The sequence below is a fragment of the Molothrus aeneus genome, chromosome 13 (assembly GCF_037042795.1).
Source record: "Molothrus aeneus isolate 106 chromosome 13, BPBGC_Maene_1.0, whole genome shotgun sequence".
Lineage (NCBI taxonomy): Eukaryota > Metazoa > Chordata > Aves > Passeriformes > Icteridae > Molothrus > Molothrus aeneus.
Window position 1 is genome coordinate 722,868 of NC_089658.1, and position 19,362 is coordinate 742,229.

Consider the following 19,362-nt stretch of genomic DNA (forward strand, 5'->3'; position numbering starts at 1 on the left):
CTTGGAAGACTATTGCACTCCCTGTTTAAAAGTGTCAGATTTTGAAACAATTAAACTGTAATAAAGAGAAAATGTGGAGAAGCACCAATGAAGTAGAATACTTGGAGAAATGCCTCAGAAAGGATAAAAATCTCTCAGGTTTTATTTAGATAGCTATATTGTGAAAGACCTGCATTTCTTTAGCACTACTGTATTGCATGTGTCCAAATATTAAGCTCTTGTTGGATTCAGAACTACCTGAACACCTGCCATCAGCACAGGAGTTCAGTTTCAGCTGACTGGACACCTTTGTCACAGACTAATGTCAAGAAGCGGATAAAATGTACCCAAGACCCTCAAACAATAAACCCAGGAAAAATTAAGTACTGGAGACAGATCCCCACCAATTTCAAAACCTGCACAGCTCAAACAGCTGTGAGGGTGAAGTCTGAAAAGGATTAATTGGATGTTTGAAATGCATCATGTATCAAACTTTCTGGCATTATGTTAAAAACAATTCTTTTTCTCTACTAATTTCTTTCCTCTTTTCCACTCATTTTCTCCACTCCATTTCTTTCTCCCTAATTAAATCACAGGTCATTAGAAATAAGTGGTAGTTTACAGTCAGTCAACACCCTCATATACCACACATCATAAAATTGGATTAAGGCAATGTCATCCATATTTCTAAAAATCAGAGCAGGCAAGGTATATACACTACACAAAGTGTTTGCAAGAATGTTTCTTGAAATTCCTTTGCAGAAATCTTAACTCTAGGTAACTTCATTTGGATAAATTATTTATTCTTATACAAAGTGATAGGCAAATTCTAGAGCATATCTTGGTGCACAAACTCTTTCTCTGTCATTTGTAGTTGTTAACAACTCAGACTCTGTAATGCTTCTATTTGGGTGTTTATATTATTTTTTCTAACTCATTCCAAAACTGTAAATTTTATTAGCTTTCTCTATTCAATTAAAAACCCTAATTCTAGTCAACAAGGGGAAAAAAACCCTTATTGTGCGTGGTGCTGAAATGCCAAAGATGCACAGTTTACATCCATTCCTACTCTATGAGAATTTGTCATAACAGGAATGAATCCTAAAAGAACTTCAACCAAAACAGAATGAAACCTCATACATATTTGCTAGCAAACGTAGCTTACATTTTCATCATGCCAATTACAGCCTATTGCTCCTTCTATTTTAATCCCTTCTTAATGGGCAAGCTTATCTTCCCATTATTCAGGCAACTTTTCTGTTCATGCTTCAGCAATTGCATGACAACTGATTAACAAATCGGGGAACTACTCTTTGACAGCTCTCTTGGAAAAGCACAGAGTTCTCAACATGAAAGACACTGGGACCCTAATTTCTGTTTGAACTAGATGAAAGGCCTTGGATGGTGAGCACTACTAATCATCTCTCACAGTTGAGAAACACATCTTTTTTTCATCACAGGCCTGAAACTGCTTCAGCTGAGATCCAGGGTGACAACACTGCACCAGTTTGGGGTGGCTGAGGAGCTGTTTCCTGTGCTCTCCAGCTCTGTGCTCACTGCTTCATCTTCCTTACAAAATTCCCAAAGCTGGAGCCGTGGCTCTGGGGGTCAGCTCGTGGCACTGCTGTACAAAAGCTGGGGGGTTTGGCTGATTCCCAGGGGCTGTTACAAACCAACACTCACCTGCACACAAGAGAGCCCAGCACTGAGCTGGCACAAACACCCAGCACCTCCAGAGAGGGGTGGCCCCACGCCAGGGCTGACCCCGTGGGCAAGGCTGGGCACTGCCTGGCCTGGAGATACATGGAGCACTTCAGTGTCCTGTGCTGTCAGTGCCAGTCAGCAGGAGCTCCAATATTCCCAAAAACACCAGGGTGAAATTCTGCCCTCAGCTGCCTGCCTGGAGCTCTCATTAAGTTCAACAAAACCATTGTGCAGCCAAAGAGGGTCTGGCCCTCAGAATGCTTTAACCAGCAAGCCCACCTAGGCAAAGGAGGACCATCATGCTCTAAAAGTTTGAGACATTTAAAATTTGTTTCAAAACTCACATGAATCAGCTTCTCATTTGAAATTCTCAAATCTGCTTTTTAACTCTACACAGTGAGACTTCATCATCTCAAGTCAGATTTTTCACTCCAGGAGTATTATAAAACCAGGAATGAATAAGAATGAAAGCCATGTAAGACACTTTGTGACATGCTAGAAAGCTGTGGTGAAAATACTTGAAAATACATAAAATGCAGATATATTTGTAAATTTTGAGCAGCCTAGCACCTGTTTTGTAAGAAGGCTTTCATGAGAGTAACAGCCTCAGCTTTAGCCTACTCCTGTTTCATATCCTGGGCAAGCACAATTCTTGCACTACCAAATAGCCAAACCTCCATAGACAGTATCTGAAGAATCTCAACATACTCCTTCAGCTACAAATCCCAGCTTTTTCTCAGAACTGTGCTTCGAGCTCCCTGCAGGATAGATAAGAGTTGATCCCCAGAAATGATGTCTTTGAAGAGGATTTGGAATAAATGTATATGTAAGTAAATGCACACATCAACAGCCATTTCCAAGGTCACCACTTATGGGGGCTGCTTTGCTTGGTTGAGAGCAAAACAAGAACCTCCAATTGTTCATCAAGTCCCTTAAGCACAGGCAGAGAATGAGTTATCTCACAGATTAGTGCATAGGGAGGGACAGAAGATGTACAATTAAATTATTTTGGTTTGAATCATACTGCATATGTAACAGACATAAAAATAACCATTCTCCTCACCTGCATTTTCTGGATATGTTAATTACCAGCCAGCTGTAGGTCGATATAGTACAGTAAGGAATTCTGCCTTTCCTCACAACTTTCTTTTTCTGCCCTCTGACTTTACAGACATGTGAGTACCACATATACAGACACACATTGTACATCCAACCACACTTTGGGAGAGGACTGAAACCCCTAAGGCAGAAAAAACACCAGAATTTTTAAAATGGAGCTTTCTCAGGCCAGACTAACACCAATTAGTCTGAGCACCACAGCATGGCCTAACAGAAATTCCATTTGTGAGAGAAGGGCAAATCAAAAGGTATTACTTACATGTATGAGTCTTCTTTGTTACAGAAATACCTGTAGGGAAGAAACGACACCAGTGTTAGCAAAGCAACCACTGAGTAAATGCTTTTGACATATAATTCATCATTAATCTATTTTATCAGACACACAGCAGCCACTCTAAAGGAGGAATGGAAATTGCCATGATTTGTACGTTCAAGGTGGAAGGATCTCCCCTCTGTGTGAAGATTTTAGTGGTATATTCTCTCCTTACACCTCCCCAGTAAATGTTTCAACATGCATTGCTTCAACTTGCTTGCTGCAATGCCTATCTCCCCACTGCTGGTTTCAAACTGGAGCTGACACAAAAAGAAGATCCAAGTAATGCTATGGAAGCCCCCTTTATTTTCCATGGCCAGAAATGTTCCCCCACTCCTATTCCCCATTGCCCATTAAAGTGCCCAGGGATTTGAGCAGCACAAGTCATTTGCTGTGTTATGAAGTTCAAGCAGTTCCTTGAATGCAAGCTGCAGCTTATGCTCATTAGAACCAAACAAACAGCTCTCTCAATATGACTATTGCTTGTCAGAATTCCAAGCCAGATGCAAATATCTCCAAGCTGTTAAAGATAGACTTTCTGAAGTAATAAAGATGTTTTCATGCTAGACAGGCATGTGGCAGCAATCACCAAGGATGGTCCAGTGCCAGTGAAATTTGAGAGGCATTTCAAAGAAAGCAACAGAGTGAACAGAATGAGGCAAAATTCGTAATACCAAATAAAGATAAAATTAACTCTGTTAAATGTCATTGGAATTCATGCTTGAATACAAACAATATTTTCTCCACTTTAGTAGATAACTGGTGACATACTCAGACCATCAGTATTTAAGCTCCACTCTCCTTGGGGGTAATTTTATGAGATGATGAGAAAGAGGTTACTGGAAGCAGTAAAAGTATTTGAAACATTGCATTGTGATCGAGGCCTGTAATGAAATTTTGGAATTGGGATTGTCTGCCTTAATATTCATGAAAAAGAGAGAGACCTGAATCTCCTTTGCTACCCTCCAACTCCTTCAACGATCTCTTCCAAAACAAATTCCTATGGAAAGAAATAGACTTTTATTCCAGGCTTCTTGGTTGTGGAGCATCTAAGAGAGGCAGCAAATTACAATAACTCAGAAAAATGAAGACACCTTATTTGCAAACACAGAGCTGACTTCCAAAGCAAACAGCTTTCAGATTATTCATGTTTTTGATAGACACATAAAACCCTAGTGCCAATCCCAAATATTGAGCTATCAAGTTTGACGTAACTGTCATGAGGACTTTTTTTTTAAAATCACACTTATGCTGCTGTTGGCATTTTGGTTTTTAACTACCAAGCTCTACAAGTGGGAGCACCGGGACCTTTGCTTTCCCTGAAAAGTTAAGAGGCTTCAGGCTTTGGGAAGTGAAGTTCTGAGTAGTTCCTTTGGGCAGTTTTGCAAATGTGCAAAACTGGTAAGTACTTTTCAGAAATCAGAATAGTAGAACTTGACTATATATGTGTGTTAACTTAAATTGAAAGGCCCTGGCCAAACCTGCACATGCCTCACAAAGGAATCATATTTGTTACAGCCACAAACCGTAGAGCCAAGGTAAGCAATAAAACCAAAACAAAACCAAACCCCAAACATAACAAAAATAAACCCCTTTAGATATAACTATCTACTACAGGGGGCAAACTCATCCTTTAAATTGATAATTTGTAAGAGCAAAACTTCTTGGGTTTTCATTGCAGTCCCTGCATTATTGGCTGGCTCAGAGCAGGGGACAGGACAGGACAGGACAGGACAGGGGGTGCCAAGGGGGTGAGCACTGTTACAGGAACAACAGCTTAGGGCAAGAAGAGGGCCTGAGGGAGAAGGAGCAGAGAGGTCTTGAGCCCCTTCATCAAAATGCATTCATGGGATTCATGCAGTGCTTGGTATGAGTGCAAACCCCTCTCTCCAGGTCCTTTCAAGGTGTGGCTCACCCTGTGAACTGGAAATTACAGCTGCTCTTGGCCCACTGGCTCTTTCACCAAGAAAGAGCATTTTTGCTGCTGCTTGACTTCTTGAGTGACCCCTGAGCATCAGGTACAGCTCCTGACAGCATCCTCATCCTCACAAACTGTCCTAACATCCCCTTGGCAGACCCTCTCGCCTTGCCCTTGCCTAGCTGTCCGATTCCTATGATTTTAAGGATGTTTTATGCAATGGAAATGCATAAAGAGGAAAAGGTCTTAAATCTGAGCACCATTTGCAAAACTTCCTCTCCCAACACTAGTGCTAATAAATGGATACAGCAGTGCTCTTTCAGCATTATGGGAGCCATATGTGTACTTTTCTCAGAAAATAATGCTTTCTGTAAAATCACTTTGAACAGAAAGTGCTTATGCTGTCACTTCTGATTACTCACAGCCTCTTCACAATGGGATTTGCCACAGCACAAAACAGACTTAGCTGTATTCGCTGACTGAGGACCCACTTTCCCTGGTACATGAAACACTGCACTGATGGAAATATTACTGCTTAGATTTTTCTACCTTTTTTTTTTTTTAATGTGAGATGCGTCGTGGGTTTTTCCAAATCAGATGTTTCCATAATAATTACTGATTATAATCTGGTAAAATCTTTTAGCTGGTTTATGCAGATATTTTTAGATAACCTTTTAAAGCAACAGCTTAGAGGTAGATATTTTTGCATCTGCTTCATCATTCCACTGGTGGTTGCATTGAAAACAAAGTATTTTGCTTTGAGCTGTGGTTTTAAAGTAGCTGCAATCTGGTGGAACAAGGATAAATGCTGCCAATGAGTTCAACAGGATTACCTTTAAATTAATCAGTAATCTTCACTGATGTAAAATAAATTATGAAGTTTTAAGTAGCTTTCCTTTTCACACAGGTAAGTCTAAGCGACAGAAAAACTGAGCAAAAAAGGTACCAGCATATCCAAAAAGTTACTTAAATTATATATAAAATCTTAGTTATAATGTGTCTTATATTTTAGTATATTATATTATATGTATATGTATATTATACATTATGTACATTATACTATGTATCTTATATTATAAGATACATTATAACTAGTGATTTAAATATAAACATTGAAGATGCAACACTGAGCAAAAAGGTACCAGCATATCCAAAAAGTTACTTAAATTATATATAAAATCTTAGTTATAATGTGTCTTATATTTTAGTATATTATATTATATGTATATGTATATTATACATTATGTACATTATACTATGTATCTTATATTATAAGATACATTATAACTAGTGATTTAAATATAAACATTGAAGATGCAACACTGAGCAAAAAGGTACCAGCATATCCAAAAAGTTACTTAAATTGTATGTATGATCTTAGTGATAATGCATCTTAGATTTTAGTATATTATATTAATTGCATATTGTAGTATATTATATGCATATCATACGTATATTATACTATGTATCTTATAAGATACATTATAAGTAGTGATTTAAATATAAACATTGAAGATGCCACACTGTGCTCAGGTTCCATTGCACTGCAGGAAGCCAATGACTGCTATTCAGAACATCCAAGGTAGGTAATAATAACCTAGAAATGAGTGTTTGTGGAAATAAAAGTAAGTCAGACACTTAATGTGAAAAGGGGGAGTTACAGGACTGTGGCTCTCTCTGGGCCAGTGCTATATCCCACTTGCAGCTACATGTGAATGCTCTCCTGTGCAGCCAATGCATCGGCTCTCAAAATCAACAGGGTCTCTTGAGAAACCAGTTCTGCAAGTCCAGCACACACCAGGAGTTTCCTTCACAAGATCAAGCACAATTACCAAGGATTGCTCTTGTTTGTAAATATTTCTGAGGCAGGACCATCAGTTTATGTAGCAGAGTACGGTGTTTGAGTAGACACCATAGAATAAAACTAAACCCAACACACCACTGAAAAACAGACTTCTTTTTAATAAGCAGAGCACAAAGAAGCTACTGATTCCTTAAAAAATGTTAGTTAATAAAAAAATCCCAGTTTTAAATGGGTTTCATTTCAAAATGTGATAGGTTGGAGAAGTGAGTGACTGCTTGCCAGTGTTAGCGCTCTCCTACTCTGCCAGCATTCCATTCTCACTGAACAAATATAAAACATAAAGAGAGGAAGAATCAACACTGTAACTTCAGTGTTGCTAATACAGAAAGACTTCCTGACTTAACCAACTAGACTTCAAAGTAAAGCAAAGGAAATGTCATGAAAATATCACAATCTATCAGTGCCATGGTTATCAGTGAGTGAAAGTTTCAGTATTACAGTTATCACAGAATGCATCACTTCCGCAATTTGACATTCCTGATCAACACCAAATCTTAAACAAATTAACTTCTTACACTTTTCATCGTGGCTATGCAATGCTCTTTACAACAACAATTGATTTTTTTTTAAATGAAAAGAACTTCAGCACCATTCCCTTTCCCCTCCCACCAACAGTATGTAATTTGCCATGATGGGTGGTATTTACAAAAATAGCTTGCTGAATGCAATGAACTTTGAAAAGAGTATCTACCAACAGAGACAGGATATTCTTTTGCAAGCAGTTAGCCTGACTGACCTTCACTAGCCAGCTTCAAATAGAGATAACAATGTCTTAAAGTACAAAAAGAGACTCAGATATTTTATACATCATAAGCTATTTCTCACAGTTGCCCATCCAAATAAAGCAGCATAATGAAACACTGCTTACTCTGTGAACCCAGATCCCTGCTGCTGTTGTACAGTTGTCAGCTCCCCATATTTCAAGGGGAAATCACACTTTGATGTACAGAAAGATAAGTAAAAAGGCCTTTGTCTGGCAGAATACATTACTCTGCAAAATATCAAAGAAGAATATTCTTGAGTACAATTTTCTTAAACCTCCAAGAAAATTCTCCCTCAGAAGTGGGAATGGATAAACACAGGCATCACCAGCAGAGCTCCCAGCCCATCTGCAGGACTTCTGTTAAGCAGCACCGTGTTTGCCCTGGCTCTGCTCTTTGTGTCCAAATCAGGTGATGAACTCTGCTCTGATGACAGCACGTTCTGCAGATGCTCTGGCAGAAGATGCTTTGCACATGTGGGTGTGTGCATCAATACAGGTTTGGCTTTTTTTAACTTGCTCCTACCCTCCCCTCAGGCCAGCATTATGTCCCTAGCACATTTTGCTACTTAGGCATTTTAGGATGGATTGGAAATCCCAGGGGAAAAAAACCCCAAACCTTAACATTTTAAACTGTAAGCCTCCTGCCTAACATATTGTATAAAACCAGAAAGAAAACATATTACAAGCTTGGATCCCACTGTGTTTCATCCTGTCACTCCAATTCTTCTTTACTGTCACCACACAAAGCTGGCAATTATGGCAGAAGATTATGTGCAACACTGGGACACTTGCAGAGAACCTAGCAAGGCAGAATAACAGATTTAGGTGTACTCAGAAAGGAGTTCGTTCTCTCAGAAACTTTAATAGTGGTTGGTTTCTATTTAAGTCTGTCTGGAGCTCTGGCTTGAAGGAATTTTGTGATCCTTGGGGGCTATTGTTTACACTGAGCAAGGTGAAATAACACATATTCAAATACTGCAAACACAACTTAAATGAATTACCATCTGAAATAAAATCATGTAGCAAAACAGTATCCTTGTCTAGGACAGAAGAGCTGGTCATGATGATCAGCACACACTACTGAAAGTACTCCAAGTAATTTCACTATTTTGTTTCAAAACTAAAATCTACTGCTTACAGTTCACTCAAGAAAAAATTAAAATTAGATTCTAGGCTAGCATGGATCAAGGACAAGTGCCACTAGGCATGTATGGACAAGAAAGCTTTCCAAAATTATGACACCACCCCTCCAAAATAAAACCTAAATGTCTCTTTTTAAAAAATCCTTCAATTTAAAATTTGATGACATAAGTTTTTAAACATTCCAGATTTTCCCAGACTTTTTCACATCTTTTATTGAAAAGGAAAGAGATCTTACCATGTGAAACAAGGTTCTAGGTTTTTTCACCAAGTCTAGATCAATCACATTGTCAAATCTATAGCTATAGAACAAAGTCAGAGTAATCAATGTTGACCTAAGTGCTTCTGTACTGAAAAAAACCCATGCTTTTTTTCTATCTAGGATAGAATAGATAGATTCTATCTATCTATGTTTCTATCCTAAGATTCATAGCTGTTCCTTGTACCTAAGTTCTATCAACAAATTATTCACAGCTATATTTTAAGGGGTCACTTCAGTATTACTGCATGAATCATATGGTTATATCTGAATTAGCTACAGAAAAAAGTAAAAAATTGTGTTCTGGAAAATTTACTCAAATACAGATACAAAGTATTTGAAAAAAACAGATTAAAAACCCCAAGGATGTTTTAAAAATGTTTTGACATTGTTTTACTGAGGGAGATGACTTTTTTAGCCCTTGGAATTCAGACTGGCATCCTACTTCTGAGCATGACTTCCTGCATCATCCAGGCGTTTTATGATTTCATTTTTCAGCAGCTGACAGCCTCCCCTACTTTTAAAGTGAGAGTAGTACCTGTGAAAATGTGAGTACATATGACTTCTTTCAAAGTTACAGAGCATTCATTAGAGAGCAGTCAGCACTGTCCTGAGTGGTCACCTGTACAACTGGCAGCTACAAGAATTCCCTGCTCTTCCGAGACTTTTCCCAAATAAAGAATTCTTAACAGACTCCAAACTGATTTTCTGATACAAAACTGCTCCTAATATGAACTTTAACCATTTCTTCCTTCTTGCACAACCTCACTGAGAGTCCCTCTGAGCCTTAATGTATTTTTGTCCTCAGAAATAAACAGTGTCTTACATTAGGAAAAAATAACAAAGAATCTGCATTATCAGCCATAATGTTCTTACATGACAAATATCACCAGAGAGCAGATGACATATCCATCCACATTTACACTGCACTCCACACACTAGAAATCAAAGATAGTTCAGAACTGTATGTAAGACTGTGTCCAGCAGGAGCCTTTAAGGAAGCCCATGGAGCAGCTTTGTTTTAATGAGTCCCTGTTACACAACTGGGTGAGTGAATCACAAGGATTTCAAACCAGCCTTGCAGAGCAGCACAGCCACATGGCCAGAATCCAGGCCAATGTACAAAGCTGCACAAATCCAAACTAGCCCCTCCAGCCCTTGGGATGGACAAACAGGGTGTGAGCAAACCCAGCATTTCCTAAAAGCAGTCCCAGACTCTCTGAGCGTTGTTCTTTGCTCAAGCCCCTGTTTCCCAGAGTTTATCAGCGACAGAAGAGCCTTGGCAGGAGCATGGCAGACACCACTGTAGGCACTGCACTTGTTCCTTCCTGTGACAGTCAAAGAACAGAGTCCCCTTCAGCTGAGGGTCTGTCCTATCAGCACATTACTGGAACAATTTGTTTAACTCACATTCCAGATAAGGGCAAGAAGCTCTGCAATGTGTGCAGTCTCCTGAGGGGAATCAATCCTGGAAGCATTTAGGCTGGAAAAGACCTCCAAGATGGCTGAGTCCATGGCCTACCAGTGCCAGTTTTATCCCTGAGCCATGGTCCCCAAAGCCAATCCTCACTGCTGGCCACCCCTCGCTGACTGCAGTCCTGCCTTAGTGTGGCTTGGCCAGTGAAAACGTCCCAGCAGGCGTGAGTGTGACACAAGCAGCACCATTTGTGCAAACTCCCTGCTTGCTGATATTGGGAGGATCCAGCAGCAGCAGGTTGGGCACCTCATGTGTTCATGTGTGTGCTGGAGTCCCCACAGTGCACACCACTGTACAGGCAGGGATGGGGCTTTGCTCCTCCACTGTGAAGAATAAAATGACTTTTCACTCGTCTGCTCTCCCAGATCTCCCCCATCAGACATCTCATCCAAGGACACTTTTCAAGTCATTTCAAAGCAACATTTCACTTAAACATTGCTCCTATCAAAGCCTTTCAGGCTGCTTTGTTCAAGACTACTGACAACCTCACATTTAAAAGCATGAGCCTGGCCTCTAAGAGTTCGGGGTATTTCCATAAAATCCAGAAAACTGTCAAGCTACAAACAAAGTGAAGGGTGGGGGCTGTCTTCCTGTATGTTATCTCAGGCCAACCGTGCCTGAAATCAAACTGTCCTTCCAGCAGAACAGAAATTCTCAGAGAGAGGCCCGGGACCTGAGATGCCAGCTGAGATAAGAACCACAGGGCTGCAGCAGTCCCCATTCCACCAAGCCTCACCTCGAGGCAGTCCCTCTAGATGGGAGATAAGGGAAGCCTCAATGCCCCAATTCTGTGCCTTCAGGTACGAGATGTGCCACGTGAACATCCTCACACAGACTGCTGAAGCTCCTTCAGTATGCAAACAAAACCAAAACGTAACAAAACCAAAGGGCTGCAGTCCTTTTTACTCACAATTTGTGCAAGATTCATTCATTATTTAAGAACATTGCAAAGCTCAACACGTTGCATTGTAATTTAAAATTAGCTGATGGACATTCTTACATCAGGCAAGGAAAAATATGGGTTTCTGTTAGAACACACTTCCAGATAAAATTTTTCTTGTTTTTCTTATTATTCTACCCTATCATATCTTCCAATAAAAGCTGCTGGTTTTAATGCATCCATTGATCTTCTATGCTCTCACAGACCCTTCAGAGACAGCCAGGGAAATGTTTGACCAGAAGAAAACCCGTCCATGAGTTGTCCATAAGTAGGAGATGATGATAAAACTCTGCCAATGCTGGCATGGAAAGCAGTCAGTCAGTAGATGGGCTGCAAGGTGACCTGTAGTGAGTTATATCCAAGTGTTTTCCCTCCTTGTGATCTTAGTCAAATAGGTTTTCTTCTCTTTAAATAAAGAGATCATCAACACTGCTGTCAGTTCAAAATTCAAAAACTCATTACCAGTTCAAACATCAGTCTTAACTGCTTGGTTCTCAGGAATAACCATTAAAAAAAAGAGTGTTCAAGTTCTTAAAAATAAGCAAAATATGCCTACTTAAAACTATAGATAACAATTCTTCTAACACTCTTCTGTGAGACATGAAATTTGTACACTCATCAGTGAAAAGGGAGAACCACTATCAATTTATTCACATATTCAAAGCAGAGCAATACTTTTATGTGGCCAAACAAAAATGCTACTTGTTTCTGCCCCTTGACGCCAGTGGTGATGGTGTATGGCAGGCAATTCCTGGCAAATTCCTCATGGAATCACAGTAGAGTACATCAAAGATGTTCTTAACCCATGTCAAAGCAAATGTTCAGAGTTTTAACTGCACACAAAGAGCAGACAATGGACAAATCTTATTTGTATCACCAGGTTGCCAACACCAAAAGGAAGAGCACCTTGCCACTAAGTTTTTTTCTGTGCCACAGGCACGGAATAATAATTTAATAAATGATAATAAATAAATGTTAGTAGTTCCTACCATTCTACTACAAATACTGCCTGGTCAGCTCTGTGATGATGATCATTTATAATCATTATAATGATAAAGAGATCCACGGGCTTTTCAAATGTACAATGCTGATGGCAGTGGAGAGGCTGGCCAGGTTACAAAATTGGGATGAAAAAGGATGCAGCAAAGTTGGAAAATAACTGGAACTCACTGTATATGTACTTGCTGTGTATTTACCTGAGAGATGGCATTTGGAGCAGCACAATCCCCCCAATGCACTGAGGGGGCTTCTCTGCCAAGCTGGAGCAAACAGCACGGGTGAAGGACACCACCAAGTGATTTATCAACCCCATTTGCTCTGACATCCAAGTCACTCTGGGACATCTCTGATCCAAATATAGCCACAATAAAGTCCAGGTTCACTTTGGAGAACAAGCAGGAATATCATACAAGGTGAGATGCTTGCAAGCTACCAGCAATTTTTTGGGTTTTGGTCAATTCCTTCTCTAACTGATAATCAACCTGGACAATGGCACTTTACCAAGTCACTCTTGTGACTGACTACAGGTAGAGATGCAATCTTTGCAAAGATGTGAGGAATTCAGGGAAAAAAGTACAAATGAACAAAAAACCCCCAACAATGCCACTCGGGCAAATCTCAAAATACTAAGATTCATCCCACACTAAAAATGCAGGCAACTCTGCCATGGTAGAGTGTTTTCCTTGGTGTTACTGGGTTGGCTTTTTGGCAGTACTTCCCATCATCAAGTTAGTGCTTATATATCCCCAAAAACCTAACCCTATCTGCAGTTCACAGACAAAGAAACAGAAGCTAAGTAGTTATGTAACTACAAGTCATGTATTTATAAACTGGGCTGCCTGGCTTATAGCAGCAATCTTAATTTAAAAACTCCCCAAGCAAGAATTTTCTCACTGCATCTTTCACAATCAGTTCATGACTTCATCAAGATGACTGAGATACTACAAAATAACCAATCTAACGTGTCTGAGCACCAGAATTTTAATCTGCATCTCATACTGCTACCCACATATATTTTAGAAATCAAATTTTGGCCTCTGTTTTAAAAGTAGCTCCTGTAATAGTGTGGTACAGTCACAGCATTATTATGTACTAAGAACTCACAATGAATACACAGAAAATAAATGTTTATTGAATGTTCTTCAAATCATCCTGTAGTGCAAAACAGATAATCCCACACTGACTACAGAGGATTCAGTGTTGTTTTGTAGATTTCTACAGGATTTAAAATGACAGCTGTCTCATATGGTGGATATTCCTCCCTGCAACACCTTTCAAAATCAAAAAGTGCATTAGGCTGTCTAAATTCCTTTGTTCACCACAATGACTTTCATCTCTTTAACATCTTGGATAAAACTGGCCCGTTATGCATCAAATGAAGCCAGCTTTGGGTATCAGGTTCCTGATATAACCAGATTATTTTAAGTTTATTTGAAAGGCGATCAATATTTTGAATACAGATCATATTTTCTTTGCTCTGCTTTTCTGCAAAGTATTTATAAGGTAATATTTGTGATCTAGAACAATCAATTCCTCACACATTACTTTATCAGTCCCAGAATACTTTCACTCCAAAGTGCTTGTACATTTGCCTTTCAGTATTCTTCTGAGGTTGTCTCCTATCACAGTAACTCTCTCTTTTTTTAATATCAAAATATACTGAGGTCGAGTCTCAACTTCTCATTGCTTTGCTCTCCTGAGGAAAAGAAGTAAGATTCTATTATGTCTTCAACAGCTGTGATGAATGAGGGGAAAACAGGGAGAGAGAAGGATTTGTGCTAGAAGCTCATGCAAAATTCGAGACTTGAATATAGCACAAGTAGCACTTCAACATTTCAGACTCCTTCAGAGCCAAGATCCCTGGAGAGTTGAGTTTAAATCACTAAACTTATTTCAGGAAAGTGGAGAACACTCTGGAGAAAAGTCTGTCGACTCCAGCAAAATTAATAAACTGGTTGCTCCTGATGTGAACTACATTTCTTGACAGGAGTTTGACAAATTTCTAATTCCCTCTTAGCTACTTGTGAATGCTGCACTTGTTGCTCCTTTTTAACAGTTATTTAATACTATGGCACAACAGAAGTCATAGGAATTGTTAAGTTTCACTCACCTTGCACTTTCAGTGCCGGTAATAAAAAGGAAAACTATGACCTTCCTCAATGTCTGTCAAAGAGCAGTCTATTCTTTCCTGATTTTAAATGTTCATTACAGAAAAAGTATCTAAGCCCCACTGGGTGACTCTGTTTAAAGAAATCAGAATTAATAGATGGAAACAAATCTCAAATGAGAAGTCCCTAACATTATGCATTTTTTCTAAAGACAGGGCCAATTGCCTCATATTTGCTACAAATCTAAACAGAATTAGTGGCATTTAATTGTCACCTAACTACATTTATTTAGCATAACCACTCTGAGTTTGGATGGACACTCACTTTTCAGGGGTTTTCTTTTCTCATTCTCATGAAGGAGCATCACTGGTTTTGCTTCTGTGTGTTTAGGGTGCTGGCAGTTTTGTAGTGCTCACTGCCCTGCTGTCAGGGCTGGTGCTGCACAGGACAGCCAAAACCTGTCCTGTACTCAGGGGCTACTGCAAAGCCTAATTCCTTCACAGAGATGGTTATGCTGCGGGCTCAAATGCAGCTCACAATCAGGAGACAGAATAAGGTGTTACATGCCCTTGACCTAAAGCATGTTTTAGAATTTTTGTAATAGAAGTGCCATGAGATATGTGGATTACCTGAATCAAGCTATAAAACAAGGTGGAATAAGAGTGGATTTCCTCTTTACCCCCTAAAAAGGGGTATTTACTATCTCAGAAGATCCTAAGAAGATAAGGCAAATCAGTGCTCCCAAAATGACATAGCTACTTCACAGCACTTTTTCTTACAGTATGGTAAAGTTTTGTTTACTGAAACAACAGGATTACAGAGCACAAATACCAGCCTGATGTAATTTTCACTTACATTAGGGCTCTGGGATGTCTGTAAATGTATGGCAAGGTTAATGGTTATGCTTCCCAGGACCCTGGACCTAGGAGCAACTTTCCATTAAGTAGGAAAGATCTTCCATGAGGAAATGAAGCTTTCCTAGGAAGCTCTACTCAAAATGCCTGGTGCTGAGGGAGAAGGGAAGAAAAGGTTAATGTGTCCTAAAAGATTGCACAGAGCCATGTGCTGTACAGAATGCCAGTGATCACACCACAGCTACACCCTCTGGAATTTGGGACTCAGCACTTGTTACTGCTGTGTGCTGGCAGCTCTGCTCACAGGGAATTGTGTTCCTGTTGGGTGGCTGGGTAGGGCAGCAAAACCCTGCCTTCCACCACTACAAAATCACAATTTCCCACTGCAGAACTGCAATTTCCCACTGCAATGCACCCAGGCTTCACTCTGGGGATGGCATTGGCAAGGCAGCCCCACTGCCCACCAACTTCCACGTGATCTGGCCAAGTCAGTCCTGAGTTCTTTCAGATCTGAAAGGTTTCTTGTCTTCTATACATTACACTCAAAAGACAGCAGAGTACCTCAAGCAAGTATTTACCACTTTCAATATGCACATCAACTTGGCAGTGAAAAAAGAGAGTTAATTTTAGATAAAAGCCCCAAGCAAAAATTCTGCTCCCAGCACAGGTTTCAGCCTGACTTTAGCCTTTTTCCCCTCTGTGCACTGATTCAGGGAAGGTGTCATGTATCTCTGTCCTTACAGCCAAGGCTGAGGGAAGGGACCCGCTGGTGTCACTGCTGTGAGTGACACAGCAGGGCTGGACCTGCCAGGCTGAAGCACTGAGGCCTCAGGGACTGCGCTCACCCTGCAGCCCTGCCAGCAACTCACTGTGCAACCAGTGCACAAACCTGCATCATGCCTGCACATTGTCATCTCCTACCTACAAGCAGGTTAGTTCAGCCTGTTTCTTCCTCTTTGCCTTATCAGTCCTTATGATCATGCTTTTTTAATGGATCCTGATTCTTGATATGTTTAGATCAATTTTATTCATTCATGCTTCTTAATCCTTACAAAATATTCTGTGGAGCTCAAAATCACTGGGGGAAGTCACAATAAAAAAATTATTTTGAGAAAACAAGGAAATGTTGTTAAAATAGATAATTTTTAGTCTATTCTGTATTTTATACCACTGTTTACAACACCTACCAAAACCATATTTAGTCAGCAAAATTCTTTCCTTAAACCTTCTGCTCTCTGAAGACAAGGATTCCCTCGGGAATACAGCAAGAGCTTTTACAAATGTTTGGAAGCAATATGAAGCTGTGTACCAGTAAAAAAAAAAAAAAAAAAAAAGCATGATAATATCCAAATAATCCACATTATTTATTCTCAGGGCTCCAGGGAAATTAAATAAGGGTGGTGGAAAAGGCATAACCTTACTCCTTTACATACACAGCTCACTTTCACCAGTATTAGCAACTGAAGCTCAAGACAAGAAAATTGAGCACTGGTCTGTAAATTCATTCTAATGACATCACTGCCAGGATTATCCTTTTGGGGATGGCTTGTGTAGGGAGCTGGGAGGAGAAGGCAAGGGATTGAGCAAGGGAGATTTGATTATGTTTGAGCTATTTCGATTTGAAGATGCTCTTAACCGACAAAACAGAAAGCGTCTTATCTGAGAAGGGATTTTGCTCAGCTGCTTTAAAAATCCTCCATACATGCTCCAAGTCAGCACATTCCCTGGAGGATCAATTGGCTTGACAAACTCTAGACATACTCTATACCATCTTAGGAAAACAAAAAGTATTTCCATATAAAAAACTTTCTCCAGGCAAAAGCATGACATGCAAAGGGTTGTCCTGGGGCAATTAAAAAAGAACTTCTCATAAGTAAATTTAGTGCTTGCAAAAGTTGCTGCAGTGACAACATTTGCTACCAAAGGGTTCTCTTTAATCCAACAAGCTGCAGCAGGGCAAATGTCTCCCCTGCCTCTGCTCTCACAGCAGCATGAACGAGATGTAAAGGTGGGCTGAGAGCTCTTCAGACTCATTCATCAGGAAAACTGACTTTAACTCACAAGATGTCTCATTGATTTAAAAAAACCCCTCTCATCTAAACATTTCAACTGCTTAAATGACTTCCTGCATTTTAAGCAGTGAAGTGTTGGTCTCTCTGAAGGGGTCAAGGCAACAGCCAGCTGCAGTCAACAGAAGCCCTGAATGCAGTTGGCAGTGCAGAATGCATGGTCAGTGAGAAAATGACACCTGCTTCAGATTTCCTGCATTTCCTCCACTAAAACAGAGTTAATGTGAGATATTACCAAACAGTAAGCAACTTCAACAAAACTGTTCCTCTTATTCTTAAAAAGACAAAATATAGGAAGAGTGTAATTTATTAAAAAAGCCTTCAGTTTTAAAAATCTGAGATGATTATCCTTACAGGTAAGTTTATGATTGTTTGGAGAATACAGAAAATTTAGCCACTACCTATATCAGAACACTAAAATTTAGCAACACAAGAGTTGTACTGGCTGAAATGTGATCCCTAGCTGGATATCAAGGCAGGGGCTGCCAGGAGGATTCACAGCCAGGAGGGTCCCCTGGCAGCTCTCAGTTGGGTCATCAGCTGAGCACTGCCAATTCCCAGCCTGGAAATCCATCGTGCTCATGTGCCTCCAGTAACCCAGAGCTGCTGCAGCTGGGCCATAGAGACAGGAAGGGCAGCTCAGCTGAAGTTTAGGTACCTAATTAAGGTGCCTGGAGTTCCTGTAACCTGCAGATAGAAATGATGCTACCTCTGTACACCAACTACTTGATAATAGCTGAAGGTTCCCTTTCCTTACCTGTTCCTGAGAAACCTGAAGTCACCACTGCCGTGCAAACCTCCTACAACTATTCCAGCACTCCCCCTCCTTTCACACCTGGCTGCTGTCAGGTTTAGCACTAACTAAGGAAACAGCTGTGGGGGTTCCAGCTGTTTTCAAAGAGGACTTCACAGGTGAGGGATTCTGAGATGCTGTGGGGCCACCACACACTCCACATGCCAAAGCCCCACCCATTCACTGCCACATGGCCAGCATGGGATGAAGGCCAGCACACCCTGACCTGCTGGCTCCCAACGGGTGCTTTGGCACGTGCCTGAAGGCAGCCAGCACAGTTCATCATGCTCACTTTGGAGATAATACAGCCTGCCTACAGCTCTGGGTAAACACCTCTACCAGTTAATGCATGAATAAACTGATCAAGGAAAAAACAAGTAGGATGAGCTACACTAAAAAGAAATTAATTACTCATTCTCATTGTAGTTATATCAAGGTATGCATTAAAAAGTGATGGGATATCTCCAAGTGGCTTTTGTGTTCTACAGCCTTAAACACGAGGCTTTGCTGCCTTAAAAATTATTTGTTAAGAAATATTACTATGGGTTTATCTCACCACAGTACAGTAAACTGGACAGACTTAGTTTAGCATTCTCTCATGTCCAAATATTTATGCTAACCCAAGTAAGCCCAGGAAAATGTGCACTAAGTGTTCTACCAATACTTTAGGAGTCAAGGTCTTTTTGTTTTCTTACATCTCCAAATTGCGTACATTAAAGAATGAGAAGCTTAGAGAAACTCCTGCCTAAGACACTTGACATAAAAATAACATTACTTGCTAACATCAGCACTGCACAGATGCAACCAGGCATTGAAACAAAAGGTAAGAGAAGGAGACAGGAGAGACAACTAAAAAAGAACCCAAGCAGTAAGTTGGGAGAACTTTGAAAGCACAAACCCAGTGACAACTAACTAAGAACATGGGATCAATTCTCCAGGTAACTCCAGGGATATTTCCAAGATGGAATTTGATGTTTCAGTGCTCACTTTCATTTGTGCATTTCCATATGTGTGAATAGCTGGATGGGTATTTTCCCCCACAATTTGGTCAGTGCATCCAAGG

The 19,362-nt window shown here is 40.2% G+C and overlaps 1 protein-coding gene across 1 annotated transcript in view; it reads right to left on the bottom strand.

Annotated features, from left to right (window-relative positions):
• RORA (RAR related orphan receptor A) overlaps positions 1–19,362 on the bottom strand; it is a 352,398-nt gene that overhangs the window by 103,154 nt on the left and 229,882 nt on the right. The window contains exon 2 of the mRNA XM_066558776.1: positions 3,062–3,091. Within this exon, the coding sequence (XP_066414873.1) occupies positions 3,062–3,091 (30 nt within the window). The remainder of the gene's footprint in view (positions 1–3,061; positions 3,092–19,362) is intronic.